This window comes from Daphnia magna, linkage group LG9 (genome assembly GCF_020631705.1).
Source record: "Daphnia magna isolate NIES linkage group LG9, ASM2063170v1.1, whole genome shotgun sequence".
NCBI lineage: Eukaryota > Metazoa > Arthropoda > Branchiopoda > Diplostraca > Daphniidae > Daphnia > Daphnia magna.
This window is the reverse complement of record NC_059190.1, coordinates 1,516,239-1,530,413: the sequence shown is the minus strand read 5'-3', so window position 1 is coordinate 1,530,413 and position 14,175 is coordinate 1,516,239. Positions and strand designations below refer to the sequence as shown.

Sequence of the window (14,175 nt, the reverse complement as noted above, 5' to 3'; positions counted from 1 at the left end):
CTATGCCTTACACGATCAATAGACCACACACATACACACGCAGACATAAAAAAAAAAAAGAATACTTGATCCCTGCAACGATAAATCAAGATTCACGGAAAACAAAAACAAGGCAAACATAAATGGACAAGGGAACCAGAGGGGAAGTCAACCAAAAAATCTATTTAATTTGGCACATCCATCACTGGAATTGACACATTTCAACGTTCCAGCCGCTTAAATGTCCTCATCTTCTATTCCAGTTCCTAAACATTTTACTAGACATTTTGGGAAAATAAACTTTGATTTATATTTTGTTGTTAAACGGACGCGCACACTTCATGATCAGTAATTTCCTCACACATAAATTTCAAGGCAAGAATGAAAAAGAAACACCGAAACAAGCTCATGTTACCTCCCCAAAGAAAAGAATAAATCAGTGCAGATTAATAAATCGATGAAAAATGGAAATCTTGAGGAGCGGATAACATTAAACACACTCAATAAAGGAAAGAAATGAAAAAAAAAGGGAAAAACCAACTAACCAACAAACACAACAAAGAGTCCTCAATCACAATATCGTCACGCCACCCATGGAGTTCACAGCCGGGCTGTGTACGGAACAAGCGGCCATCAACAATGGAAGATCTTGATTTTCGATATCCAGAAGGCGAGTTACACGGTCAATGTTCCACGATTGGATTGACGTTGAGAGCAAGGCCCCAAGGTCTTCACTCTTTTGGCACAGGAAGCGCAAACGGCTTTCAATATGATCCAGGCACTGAACAAACGAAATTTAATGAGTGGATAGTTTTAAAAAGTTTTTTTTTTTTTTAAATTCAGACCTGCTCTGAATCGCGCATCATTAACCAAAGCAATTGAGTGGATTCGACCAGTGCAGCCACTTGTCCAGACATGGTAACGGGCACCCAATATTGTTTCGTACGTGGAGGAATAGTTTCGTCTTCGACGCAGGTCAACACTTGAACTTCCCTATTTCAAAATGGCAAATGAAAAAACTTATAAAAAAAAAAAAACGAGGCATAACCATCACGTTTGCTTAATTTCTACCAGGTGTCCGTGTTGGCCACGATGCAGTGGACGCTTTTGCGGCGGGCTGAAGCAGCTCGCAGATCAAGTTGCAAATTGCCTCAGCCAATCCTTTTGGCTGGGATTACAAGACTGGAGCGTTTTTCCAGCTTGATACTCGTCCTGCAATTCCGTACCGTACATCCAATTCCACGATGGCGGACATGTTTGTTCGTTGACTGGGATTTTGGCAGACACACTGCACGAAATATTTCATCATATTGAATGAATGAATCGAGACAGTGGGAAAATAAAAATGTCAGCCATCAGACAGGACAACTAGAAATTCTAACGAAAGGGAAATACCTCGGAATTTGTACTTGAACAGGTCGCACTGAGGCGGCAGTAGAGTTTCCTCCTGGCTCATTGCCCGTCAGAGAAGGAGATTCTTCACGTGAACTAGTTTTATCCGGAATACTGCCAACAAAGAAAGCACACGAGGCAGGCTTGTTGTTCTCCGGCGTTGTGGCTAATTCTTCCGTGTAAAACTCGTGGAACCCGTTTTTGGCGATAGAGGAGATAAGATTGGCAAAAGCTTTGGTGGGATCACGTTTGGCAATGGTGTCGGGCGACAGCTGGAAGCGAACATCATAATAATTCCTGAGATAGCGAGTGTTTTCCAGTAATAATTGCTGACTACTTCGACGATGGGGTAACTGTTCAAGGGGCGTCCTTCTTTCTAGGGAACTGGAACCATTTCTCCTCATCGGCAACATGTCCGGAGATGAGCTGGAAGCACCATCCGCATACCCTAGCTGGAACATGCTTTTTGAATGGCAAATGTGTGTCGAACATTCGATGGAAGTCTCCTCTGCTGGTAATTTGGTGCTATTGCCATTCAGCCTAGGGGAATGATCGGCTAATGTCACCTCCCCCGACTGATGGGCTGCCGGAGCGCTAACTCTGACAAAATAGCTGAGAACGTGCAGGAGTCTCCGCGCCAGGTTGTTGTCGTTGCTCAAGACGAGCACTCGGGTGCCGCAATCGAAAAATTCGACCGGCTCCGTGACAAACGAGTAGAGCCAATTGACGTGGTACGTGAGCAGAGCCGACAGTAACGAGCTCCAGAAACTAGAGACATCCAACGAAAAACAGAACGTTCCATGTGAGTGATCAAAGCGATGCTATAACATGCTATTTTTATGGTCTCCCAGTTATTCTCACAAGCGAGTCAATTTTGTGTCGGTCTCGGTGACGATCGATTCCCAGTTGGTCATAAAGCGCTGGGCCATTTGCTGGCGATTGCAAATGGCAGATGAGGCGGCATCCAGGGCCATGAAGCAGGCAGGAATTTCTGTGCATTTCGCAGCGTTCACTAAACGAGCCATGTCTTTCTCGAATTGACTGATGGCCTCTTGAATAAAACAGTGAAAATTTGTGCGACTAGAGTAAGCTCTTAAAACGCCCAGCTGTAAACGCTGGGCGAAATGGTCTACGACAGAGGCATTTGGACCAAAGACGACTTCGCGTGTCGAACTGTTGCAAATAAAGAAATTCTCTTTATTGTAATTGCTATTAAACTTAAAAAAAAAAGAAACCGTAGAGTAAACTTGCATCTCTTTGAGCTCCTCGGGCGGTGAAAAAAGAAGAGCCATGGCCAACCGAGTCTTGTGGTTACGATTTTGCGGCTGGTGGTCATGCGACGAGCCCTGGCTGCTATTATTTAGCAACGAATCGGATACTGTCTTGCGACCGGATGCGATGCGCGGGATGACCAAAGAGCCTGAAGCAAAGCTCGTTCGCGAAGAGCCTCCGCTCGTGGCCAAGCTGATGCCACTACTCCAACACGCGCTGTTGTTGCCACCGCCTCCTTCCGCCCAAGTCTCGACGTAGCCACTATCTTTGGGGGCATTCGCCAATTTGTCTGCTTCATTCACAGTGTTGGCTGACATTTTGTTTCTATTTACGACAGTTTTTACGCCAATGAAAAGGATTACGTCAGAGGCTAAACAGGAAAACTGATGTCATGAAACGTACCTATTTACAATCCTCGACGGTTGCTGGGCTAACGGTGGAATGAGGAAAACCTTGCTGAGCATTATTTCATAACCTAATGAAAATAACGCAATACATTGCGTAATTAATGGCAATCAGAAATTCTTGGATGCGTTCAAACCTTTCCATGATACAGGTGAGAAATCGTGGACACGAAAATTATCCCTATGTAAATAATGGCAATTAATAATAAAAGAAATCACTAATCACACAATTTATTTTTCGAATACCCTGAGTATTTTAATGTTGCAGAACCGAAAACCATGTCTTTCATTAGTTGTAGTTCTTGAAATTCATCTTTGAACTGATGCCACGGTCCACCTCCGCCCCCTGAATCAAAGATCAATCGCCGGCCGCGGACTTCGCACTCACGAAAGAGCAACAGTCGAACTCGAGCGGAACTTTCCGGTTGATTAGAGCTGCATTTTTGTTTTCAGAATAAATAATGTTGAAAAAAAATTATAATTAGCAAAAATATTGTGCAAGGAAAAATACGTTTGATTTCGATTATGACAGTTTCCAGACCAATTATGCTAGAGAAAAAAAAAAAACAGTTTGCTACGTGATGTGCGTCAGCCTTCCTCCCCATCGGGTTTGTTGTTCCCGCAACGCTACTATTATAAAACGTTGGCATGGGTCTAACCAGCATTCACGGCCAGAGAAGGGGGAATTCCGCGTGACTACGTACTACGTAAGAAAAATCTAGGGCGGAACACATGACTTTAGAAATGCGGGACACAAAACTATTTATAGATGAGATGGACGCACGTTTTAAATTTTGGCGCCGGTTTAAAATCAACAAATTGTTTGTCTCTTGTTTGATGCAGCAAGAAATGGATGTGATTGCCAACTATTGAAAGCACATGATTGTCTTCACCCAACAAATACTGAGAACTGCAAAGCTTACATAAGCATACATCTTGGCACATTGAAACAAAATGTGCTTGATTTGGGGCTGATGAAAACAGCTCGGACTATCTACAGAATCTGATACTTTTTAGATTGCTGGGTGCCCACTGGGAAAATTCCTCTCAGCATGTGTCAGTGCAATTTGGCTTCATGCAGCATGCACAGTATTTGAAATAGAAGCCAGTCTAGATTGTTGGAAAAAAGATCATGTTCAATAGATACCTTCTGAATACAAATTATCATGATACAAAATCAGCCAAAGATATACAGAGAATGCTGTGATGATCTTTTATTTATTGCTATATGTGACTCCTAAATTATATGAGAAAGCCACTCACCCAATACTGTCTCCATTTGTGCAGATTTTCTCGGAATTTCGCTGATTTTTCACTGCTTCCAAGAGAACGCCGCGCGGCTTTCCACCCTGTTTCTTATTCGTCAACAAACATGTGTCGGATTTACTGTTCAAGGACGAACTATTCCGAAACTGTCTAGGAATAAGTTTGTTTATTAAAGCCATGACATCGGAAGAAATCTACGAGAATGTGTGCTCGGAATCTTTAAGATCAGTTCCTTCCAACATGATTTGCAATTGCACACTACAGAGAGCGAGAATGAGAAACTAAAAAAACTCAAAAGTAAGGCAAGTGAAACGGAAAGGCGGACACAGTATGCACAGTGAGAGTGTTTTCCTTTTCAAGCCGAGCTGCAGACGAACGATGCTAGAGCCATCTGACGGCTGTTCCCATCTGGAACCAATTAGAAACGTAGCGCCATGTCTGTAAACACCGGCAAAACTGACAACCTCGCTTTTTTTTTTTTTGGAAACTTGGACCCCATTCGTATTAATGACAGTAGGGCCGCTTATTCTCTAGGCATTTGCTATTTTATACAACAACATGGCGGAGTTTAAGAACTTTGACAGCTCTGTCCTTGAGGGGCACATAAAATTCAGAGAAAAGAAAACAGTACGCAATCTTTTGTTTTACATGTAGTGTTTTTATCTGTGCCTGCATTGTTTGTAGTGATCTTCTTGTACTCGCGTTGACCTTTCCTATTTTTATGTATCAATTGTTTTTGCTTGGGTTTCTTGGTGATCGTCAAAGCAGAACTTTTATTCGTCCAAAGCTGTGTCAACCGTTGTATCAAATTTATTTTCATTTCTTGTTTGCAGTGGAAGCGGCGATGGTGTGTCGTCCGAAGACTCTCTCCTGTGGCAAACTCACTGATAATGCAGTTCTACAAAAAGTCATTGAGCAAGGGCAAAGGATCACAGTCTAAATCCTCACTAAATTTGGAACATCTCCTGGGCTTTGAAAGCTGCTTCCTTCTGCAAAAAGAGTCGCAAACTTTGGCCATTGTGTGCCGAAATTTTGTCAGTGTTTTCGCCTTTGAAAGTCGAGAAATGCTCCTAGAGTGGCAAGCACAAATAGCAGAAATACTTGGCCATAGTATGTTTTATCAAGTGTTTAATCACATTTTTTTAAGCTAATTATTGCTATGTTTTTTTTTTTCATCAGGTGAAAGATTTGAAGTCCAACTTCTAAGTGTCCCAGGCAAGTTGGAAATCACTAGCAGCTCTGCTGTACTACATATCAGAGATTGGCAGTTTGCATTAACCCAGGGAATACCCCCACGACTGATAGGCTACTGGAACATGGCCGATTTAAGGTGAATAGATATCAATTGGGCGTTTTTTGAGGGTCAAATCTAAACAATCGATAAAACTGTAGACGTTTTGGAGCGGTGGATGACCGGAGATTCTGCTTCGAGGGTGGTTCTCGTTGTTCGTCTAGAGGATTCGAGGGGATATTCGTTCTGGGCTCCAATCAAAGTCATGAAATAGCAAATAAATTTGAATTCTCTGTTCGCGGCCGCCTTTCCGAATCCCAGCGTACTCGCATTCACCCATCGTCCACTTTAAATGGTAAATTTAGTTGTTGAATAATCAGTACCCAACCTAACAACAAACTATTTTTCCTAATTTTAGGCTTGCTAACTCCAATGATGCGACATCGACTGAGCGTCAACTCTCGCTGTCCATCACAGACAATGAGCAAACCCAACACACCGATACTGGGCAGCCAAAGACGGGCGCAAGAGTTTTGTTTGAGCCCTCCCTGTGCACGGCACACACGTTCCTATTCGCAACAACACAGTCGTACCAGCAGTATATCAAGTGGAACAAGACTCAGCTCAGCTTTGCAACGTTCCGATCCTGAGCTGCTCTACGACAAACCGCGATCACTAAACGCCACAATGTCACAAGCCGTCTACGAAGTCTGCGGCGGTGGAAACAGCGAATCTCGACCCAGCTCCACCTTGCCGACAAGTCATTACGATACACCTCGAAGAATATTACAAAACCTCGGCCAACCACCCTCGGATGCAACTACCCAATTGATTTCTCAACCAAACGGAAACACCTTGGAAGTACCGGGTGGAATCAGCTCGCTCTACGCCACCGTCACCAAGTCGAAGAAAGCTAAGAAACCCGTGGATCCAAGTGTCAGCGATGGAGAAGTGATGAAAGCGTCAGTGCCGGTAGAAGTTCAAGGATATTTGGTTATGCAACGCGGACAAAATCAGTGGAATCAACAGGAGGAATACGTACAGATGCAGTCACTTCCCTGCAGTCCTGCTACGCTACTTCAACGACAACGCTGTTTAGCTCCAGCCGGGCAATGCAGTGGGCCGTGTTGTAAAAGTAACAGCAGAGACAAGGAGCTGTGGTCCAATCAGGTCTACCAAAACTCGTTGTGGCTGCAGTTACAGGCCGAAGGGGCCGCCATAAACTACCAAAATCCCATAACCTTCCGTTGCCTCTACACCAGGCCATGCTATCCTCACTGTACTCTGCCGTTGCTCCATTCGCGATCGACAACTCACGCCAACAACGAAGCCGTTCCGCTTCGATTACGACGGTCAGCCAGCATGCCAGCAGCGGCTTGTCGCCAGGTCAGTTTGATGGAACATCTTTTCAAGTCCCAACAATTCTGAATTCAATTTTCCCTCCCACCCCAAAAAAAATCAGGGCAATCGCGATTCGTCCGATTCAACTGACTCCGGCGTCAGCGTAACAGCCGATTCGCTTACCCACCAGGCATCTATGGCTGGATGTGTCCGCCATCATCACCATCTGCTTATGTCCCGTCACTGGTCTCTACCGCGACCGCATGTCACAGCTCAACAAACACTGAACGCTCAGCTGTGGGCCGATTCGACGTCACGGAATCCCGCTGCGGTCACTACCCTTTCGGCAGCCCTAGCAACCACTACACCCACACCAAACGGTATCTTAGCCGACGGCAGCAATTGCCAAAGTAATAGCAGTAGTCTGTCTAACATTTTAGACCGCCTAGATACGTTGTCGGTGGCTTCTATAGGTTACGAAACTTGCGTTTGAAAAAAAAAAAAAGAGGAAACGTTTTTTCCCGCACAGCCCAAACCGCCCATTTTTTAAAAATGTTAATCTTGCCATCGTTCAGCGAGATGATTTATCAACAGACACAAATCAATACGTAAAATAATAGTACCTGGGTCGAACGAAAGAAGAAAAACACAACGAGAAAGCGAACGCGGCAAAAAAAAAGCGGGAAACGTCGTTCATGATATTGATTATTATTACTATTGTGTGTATATCTATGTATCTCTACCCTATCTTCTGGTCAGCGAGCTCTCTACTATTGCGAGGATCGCACTGCATTAGCCAAAGAAGTCGAAAATACTGAATCTCAAAATTTATCATTTCTCCCCTCTTTGAAAAAAAAAAAATTGCTAATAATTATCGATTGCGATCCGTGTAGAATTGAAGATAAAAAACAACAATAGGTGCGCGTTCGTTTGGGGTATACTAGTCTTCCGTGCGCGCCCGCCCGTTTCTCAGTATCATCATTTCCTACAACTTCGTGTAACACTCTCGTATTTTTTCGTCGGCAATTCTAAAAATCAACTCAGTGAATCGTTTTTAAATGGAAAAGAAAAGCTCTACATAATTTTTATGGACAGGAAGTGGAATTTTATATACGAAAATCACTTGCGGTTATTAATGAAAAAGAATGTCCTTGTATAACACGCTGTCGCACATCTCATCGATGATCTGTTTATCATGCAAATGCCTACAGGGTTTGTTTTTTTGTTAATCGATTGGGTCAAAATTTAAGCACAAACATCAAAGGCAACGTTTCGTTAGCACAGAGCTCGCAAAAGAAACCGAACCCACCAAAACAATATCAATGAATTTATCTGTTTTACATATTCCCCTTACTTGTAATCCCAATGATATATATTTTTTTTGTCCTCCATATCGCGTGCGTCTCTTAATAAATTAGGAATACTATCCCAATTATATCAATAGAAATGAAAATATTTTGTGCATTTTTTTTATTTTTAAATCAAGTTCGTGTAATAGTCCGCAAAAAGAAATAAGAAAATTATTTTAGAAAATGTAAAAAAAACATGAATTTAAAAAGTTGAGAAAAAAAAAACGATATCTACAGAGATATACGTTGAGCACTGAGTAGAGTCGCAACCTGCACAAAAAAAGTGAAACATTGTTCTAGAGATAAGAGCACAATATTTCGTTTCCTTTTTTTGTTTAAAGTGACCCATGGCATGAGAGATATGCCATAGAGATCAAACAAGGAACAGAGAGAAAGGGTTCAAACAATTTAGAGACATGTTTTTAGAGGGAGGGGGGACATCAGAATAATTCAATGTCACAATTCATAAAATTGTGCATTGAAAAAAAAAGGGAACACGATGAAAAAAGAGTCCCTGAAAAACTTCAAAAAAAAAAACACATTTGCTATTTGACACTGACGAACGTCAAGTCAAGAGCTAGTTCCCTTGGACAATGATGGATCGGCTGCTGATTGATGCACGTTCAAAACACAAATGTACGGTTGAGAGAAAACTAAAAAGAATCAGAGATGATCATGTCATGAAAAACGTGGGAGAAAAGAAATTAAAAGAAAACAAGATCAAAAGAGAAAATTGGCTTGACGCCTTCATCATCAGCAGACACGACATGTTTAAGAAGCCCATCAGAGTCCATTGGGGGGGAACCGAAGCTAATCACCGGTGCGTCATCATCGTTTAGATCCGATGCTGCACAGGAGCATGCAAAGCGGAATCTCTTTCCTTCTCATATACCTTGGATCACATTATTACACAGTAATCTATCGCTCTATAAAGTCTAAACACAATCACGAATTTCAAAGGAAATGAGACACGTATACGAAAGTCGGACTACAATTTCTACTACCCGATTACGAACGAATGATGTACGAAGAGCGATGGATGATTCAATTTTTCTTTTTATGTGTTTTTTCCTTTTTCTTTTCATTTTTCTCTGTCATGCGGATGTCTGCTCTCTTTTTTCAGCTTTTAACCACACGCCTGATTTTGGATTGAGTGTCACCGTCGGGACAGAGAGCGTCAGCTTTTCTTCGGTACGTTCACACGGCACCAATCTGCAACAAGAAATGAATTATTTAAAAACGGTTGTCACAACTAATCTGCAAGACAACGATAGTCCGACGTTTTACATCGAGTAGCTCGATCAAAGTACAAATTGACTGATGGATCATTATCAACAAGATTAGACAAAGATCAAATGCACGCCAAGGCTTTTTGTACTTGTAACATAACAATAGCTCAATCAAGCGTTTAATCATGCTGCTTAACTCACCGATAGTTCATGAGAAGCTTAGCCAAGGCAATTTTGGCTTCCAGCATTGCAAAGCGGATTCCAAGACAAGATCTAGGTCCAGAGCCGAACGGAATCCAGGCCATTGGATGTCGGTTTTTCTTCAATTCCGGTTCAAATCTTTTGAAGAAAGCCATCATATTTTAGCACACAGAATTTCATCATTAAAAAAAAATAGTATTAAAAAAAATTACCGTTCAGGATCAAATCTGTAAGGATCCGGCCACAGTTTGGGATCGTGATGGATTTGCCAAATGGGAATCTGAACGTTTGTACCGGCAGGGATATGAAAATCACCCAGTTGGGCGTCTTCAGCCGCCTCGCGTGTCACGAACAACACCACAGGTGGGAAGAGCCTCAGGGCTTCACAAAATACCTTGTCCAGGTAAGTTAACTGGCTAATTGTATTGTAATCTGTTTCGAGATCGCCAGAACTTTCCTAAAAATGAACAACAACACAATTGGGCATTAGCATCAGTTGACTTCCAATTAACACACGCAAGATGTTCTTACCCCCAGGTAATCCCTTAGTTCCTCGTACAGTTTTTGCTGGACATCCGCATGAGTGGCCAGCAAATACGCGCAGTAGGTGAGAGCATTGGCGGTGGTTTCAAAACCGCCCAGAAGAAAAACCCAAGCATTGGCAATGATTTCATCGTCGGTGAGCAATTGATGCGTCGGTCGGACGCGTCCGTCCGTATCGTCCGTGTCTTCTTGGCGATTCTCAGAGGCTTCCATCAACAGCTGCAAAATGTCACCGTGATTGGGGGTCGACGTACCGCTGAGACGATCCTCTCTGCGTTGATTGATGACACCCTGGACTTTATCGATGATCGACTGGGTGAATTGACCGCAAGGCGAAGCCACACGACATACGACAGCCAAAATTTCTCTGACCAGCGGGAAATAAATGGCCAAATCGATGATGGGATTATTGGCTTGTTTCAAGAACTGCCGCAGAGAGTTGAGGAATTCATCTTGAGGCTGTCGTTGACAATCAACTTTAGTGTCCAATGCGCATTCACCAATCACCTGGATCAAACGATAACATTCAAATTATTTATTTAAAAAAAAAAGCGGCTTTTAAAGAGGAATGAATAGAATTCGTTTACCTGGCACGTTAGACCCTGGAAGACACCGTAAAAATCGATTTCATTCCGAGTTTCAGCGTGTTTGCCAACAACTTCCACCAGGATATCAGCACACCGATTGATGATGGAGTTGATTTTGCGCATTTTACGCGTGGAAAAGGTGGGCGAAATGACTCGTCGCACCTCCTTCCACCTGTGGCTGCGCAAACCGACCAGCGTGTTGATAACGGGTCGAATTTCAATGCCCATAGCCGGTCGGTTGACAAACTTGTGAAAATCGCGAATGAGAACTTGTTGAACCATGTCGAGATCTCCGACCACCACGTAAGGTTTCATTCCGACAAAATAGCCGTAGACATCTCCGAATTCCGCTTTCCATTGATCCATGACGTCGATGGCCACCAGCGAATGATTGCGCATTTTGTCGCCATTGCCTTTAATTAGATGCGGTTTCGGGCCGGGAATGCCCAGCCGACGAAAAAACTGGTAAGCCCGACGGCGATACGTGTAGTTGTGAAAGAGTGATGCAATGAGGAGAGCAAGTCCGACGCCCAGCAAATGATGGGTAACGTTCCAGTTGGCTAAAAATGTCCACCGTTTGCCAATGACCCACGTCTCCCGCCAGAAGATCCACGACGAAAGCTGCGATGCGACGACGTGCAGGATGCCATCCAACAATACAACCAAACCGAATACAACAGTTATCTGTAGATTAAATACGAAAAGACCCAAAATAAACGAAATGTCAGTCAACATGTTTACACGCTACTCGTGGAAATGAAAGAGCAAAAATTACAAGTGCACAAGGATCAACGTCGGATGGACGTTTTTACACTATCAACTAAAGATGAAACTCATTTACCTGAATCCCACGAGAAGCTTTGCGAATGTTTCGCTGAATCATGATTATACAGCCAGAAAATCAAATGTTTTAAAACGGAAAATATTTGTGTTTAGTGTTCATCAGACGACTGGCAGATGAAACTGAATGCAAAATGTTCACAATCAATTCTCTTTTTATACGTAACTTACGTCCCGGCTAACGGTTGGAGAAAAATCATTTTCGATGGGGGCGGTGGAGGAGGGTTATCATCAGGTGCAAGGCCCATCCTTTTAATCAAGTGAGAGAGAGAGAAAAAAAAAAAAAAAGCGTGCGTGCGGGATTTGTCGTTATCGTAGAAAAAATATTGACGTGTTTTTGACAAAGTTCTCCCGTCTCTCACGTTGTTTTTGTCTTGTTTCAATTTTTTTATTTGTCTATCGTGATATGCTACCCCCCCTCCCCCCCACGAGATTGTACGATTCGGATTGTTTATTGGACAGTTTTTATGTTTGTTCAAACGTTGGCGGGAGGCTTGATTGTTGCTGCAGCCTGACGATACCCTTTGGAACCCGGACTTTGATGATTACAACCTGATCGAATGATGGATGTATGTCAAAGCCACCTTTCTCGATTCCCTTCTTGTTATTCTAGAAACGAATTTAATAACGACCCATCGCACAATGTACAGTTTCTATGGCAACAAAGAGCCGGGCGGGGGAAACTAATGTTACGTTGGGAATCCCAAAAAGCTCTGCGATGCTATCGAAATGATTGTCTTTGATTAGAGATTTGACAAACAAGCCCATTACTAAAAAAACTTTTGATTGATAGGTTGATCTATGTAACAATCGATGGAAATCAATTTTATCGCAAGGAGGAAGAGGAGGATGGCATGCAGACGAAACGTGAAAGTGGGGGAGTCAGGTAAAGGTAGCAACGTAGCCGTTTTATCATTAAAAAATAAAACGAACATGACAACGCGCACGAATGCCGACGGTATCGCTAGTGCAAGTGGCACTGCCATCTGCACTTTGATTTAGTCCATTGACGTCAATCATTTGTTTTTCTTTCAAATGGAAATTTGTTTGGAAAAAATCCAATAGCAGATTATCTTTAGTGTAACAGTTTAATTTGCTTATCCGTGTTAAGGAAAATATTGTGGAATTTATTTTATTACCTCGGCCGCATTCCTAGGTGAACTAATCATTTAATCCGCGAGGGATCTTTGAGGAATTGTTGGAATATTTTATGCCTCACGTGGGCGCATTTCAATCAAGGTCCTTTGCATTCCTTATTTGTATAAGTAGTACGTAAACGTTAGTATAGTCTCACTTGTTTCAGCCGGTTTTAATCGCCTTGCATCCGATAAGCCGCTAATCCGGCAAGCCATTGACGTCAACTGGGAAGATTCCAACGTTTGTCTGCACACAAGAAAACAGAAAATACATTTTGATGAATTAAGCCAGACATGTCTACAATCAAAATCAATAACCATTTTCAAAATGGACTTTGAATCTTTTTAAACAATTTTACAGAAATTCGTTGCACGTTCGCCCACCTACACGTAAACCGTTATGTTTTTCGTATTGGCCAAAAAAATTCGATTTTCAATTGCACACACACACACACCGAACAGGTATCCAAAATCCTAAAGGCCTTTGGCTATTTTACCTGTCCCTCCTTGCCCTCCTTTTGTTGTTTTGTGCGAAAAAAAGAAGTTACCTGAGAAAATCCCTTTTTCGCTCCCCCTTTTTTTTATATATATATATTTCACCTAACCCATCGTTAGCCGATCTTGCGAATGGAGAAAAGGCGATAAGCTTCTACGCGAGAGAAAGCATTTTGGAACAAAGTCACAGACAGGGCTTTCTTCTTTTGGCGGTATGGATTTTCCGTTGCAATTTTTTTAAACCTTCATAACCCGCCGAATTTAAATCCCCAAATACTTTTTTTTTTCTTTCTTAATTCTCAGGTGCTTGTATGGGCCCCCAGGTGAGAAATTAAGCGGATTAGAGTTTCAAAAGACGGCCCATTTGAAAAGGAAGTGACCAACAAACAGGAGTTGTTATTCGCATTTTACCTCACGTGCAAAAGCGATAGGTCATTAAACTGCTATTTTCTTTAACGTTGGCTCTAGAAATGTGATACGAAGCAAACGGGTCCAGCGAAATATGACGGGCAGAGACAACTAACAAGGAACAGATGGACCGTTTGAAATTGATCTCGACATAATTGGCGAACGAAAAAAACAAAATTGGATCGAAATTCATGTCGAGGAAAATTTTTGAAACGATCAAACGAAACTTACCGTGGATAAATCGGGCGATGCTCCATCGAAATCGGTTCGTTATTTGTCACGTAAATTTTCGGATACGTCCACAATCCTCGTCTTCCGGGTGGAGGAGTTCCTTTTTCGCTCCTCCACCCGGAAATATTCCTCTTTCAATTGCACTGCACTACATTTTTGAATGCCACTAGATTTCAAATGAATTAAAAAGCTAAAAAAAAATGGAAAACGAGTGCGGCCGTTAAAAGAAGAGTGCCGCTTTGCTCGCTGTTCGCTCCTCAACTGAATCGCC

General features: G+C 42.5%; 3 protein-coding genes across 5 annotated transcripts; 1 reads left to right on the top strand and 2 right to left on the bottom strand.

Annotated features, from left to right (window-relative positions):
* Window positions 1–264: 264 nt before the first annotated feature.
* Window positions 265–4,699, bottom strand: LOC116929936. Its single transcript, XM_032937243.2, is given in 11 exon segments — window positions 265–760; window positions 825–972; window positions 1,051–1,130; window positions 1,132–1,267; window positions 1,375–2,139; window positions 2,233–2,544; window positions 2,623–2,967; window positions 3,046–3,118; window positions 3,185–3,228; window positions 3,294–3,482; window positions 4,311–4,699. Coding segments are annotated over 11 exon segments (2,484 nt in total). The 5' UTR covers window positions 4,493–4,699; the 3' UTR covers window positions 265–550.
* An 88-nt stretch (window positions 4,700–4,787) lies between these two features.
* LOC116929937 lies at window positions 4,788–8,332 on the top strand. Its single transcript, XM_032937245.2, has 6 exons — window positions 4,788–4,940; window positions 5,147–5,423; window positions 5,493–5,643; window positions 5,706–5,899; window positions 5,963–6,930; window positions 7,007–8,332. Exons 1-6 carry the CDS (start codon window positions 4,872–4,874, stop codon window positions 7,376–7,378), a joined length of 2,031 nt encoding a protein of 676 aa, XP_032793136.2. The 5' UTR covers window positions 4,788–4,871; the 3' UTR covers window positions 7,379–8,332.
* Window positions 8,333–9,312: 980 nt separating this feature from the next.
* On the bottom strand, window positions 9,313–12,914 carry LOC116929938 (cytochrome P450 3A24). 3 transcript variants are annotated; one of them, XM_032937247.2, is made up of 7 exons: window positions 12,774–12,904; window positions 11,636–11,668; window positions 10,795–11,478; window positions 10,196–10,714; window positions 9,877–10,121; window positions 9,665–9,802; window positions 9,313–9,446 (listed from the first exon to the last, which is right to left on the bottom strand). In XM_032937247.2, the coding sequence occupies exons 1-7, from the start codon at window positions 12,801–12,803 to the stop codon at window positions 9,329–9,331; spliced, it is 1,767 nt and encodes a 588-aa protein (XP_032793138.2). In that variant the 5' UTR covers window positions 12,804–12,904; the 3' UTR covers window positions 9,313–9,328. The 3 variants fall into 3 exon arrangements, with proteins under 3 accessions (XP_032793138.2, XP_032793139.2, XP_032793140.2); XM_032937248.2 differs by lacking the exon at window positions 11,636–11,668 and having other exon boundaries at window positions 12,774–12,914; XM_032937249.2 differs by lacking the exon at window positions 11,636–11,668 and having other exon boundaries at window positions 10,795–11,415; window positions 12,774–12,905.
* Window positions 12,915–14,175: the final 1,261 nt, after the last annotated feature.

What these genes read in the sequence shown, in the direction of transcription:
- LOC116929937 (XM_032937245.2), top strand. Translation starts at nt 4,872, where the DNA reads ATGGCGGAGTTTAAGAACTTTGACAGCTCTGTCCTTGAGGGGCACATA. An exon ending in TGGAACATGGCCGATTTAAG is followed by an intron (nt 5,644 to 5,705) that starts GTGAATAGATAT and finishes ATAAAACTGTAG; the next exon opens with ACGTTTTGGAGCGGTGGATG. An exon ending in CCCATCGTCCACTTTAAATG is followed by an intron (nt 5,900 to 5,962) that starts GTAAATTTAGTT and finishes TCCTAATTTTAG; the next exon opens with GCTTGCTAACTCCAATGATG.
- LOC116929938 (XM_032937247.2), bottom strand. Translation starts at nt 12,803, where the DNA reads ATGATTAGTTCACCTAGGAATGCGGCCGAG. An exon ending in AACTAAGGGATTACCTGGGG is followed by an intron (nt 10,122 to 10,195) that starts GTAAGAACATCT and finishes GTTCATTTTTAG; the next exon opens with GAAAGTTCTGGCGATCTCGA. An exon ending in TACAGATTTGATCCTGAACG is followed by an intron (nt 9,803 to 9,876) that starts GTAATTTTTTTT and finishes TTTCTTCAAAAG; the next exon opens with ATTTGAACCGGAATTGAAGA.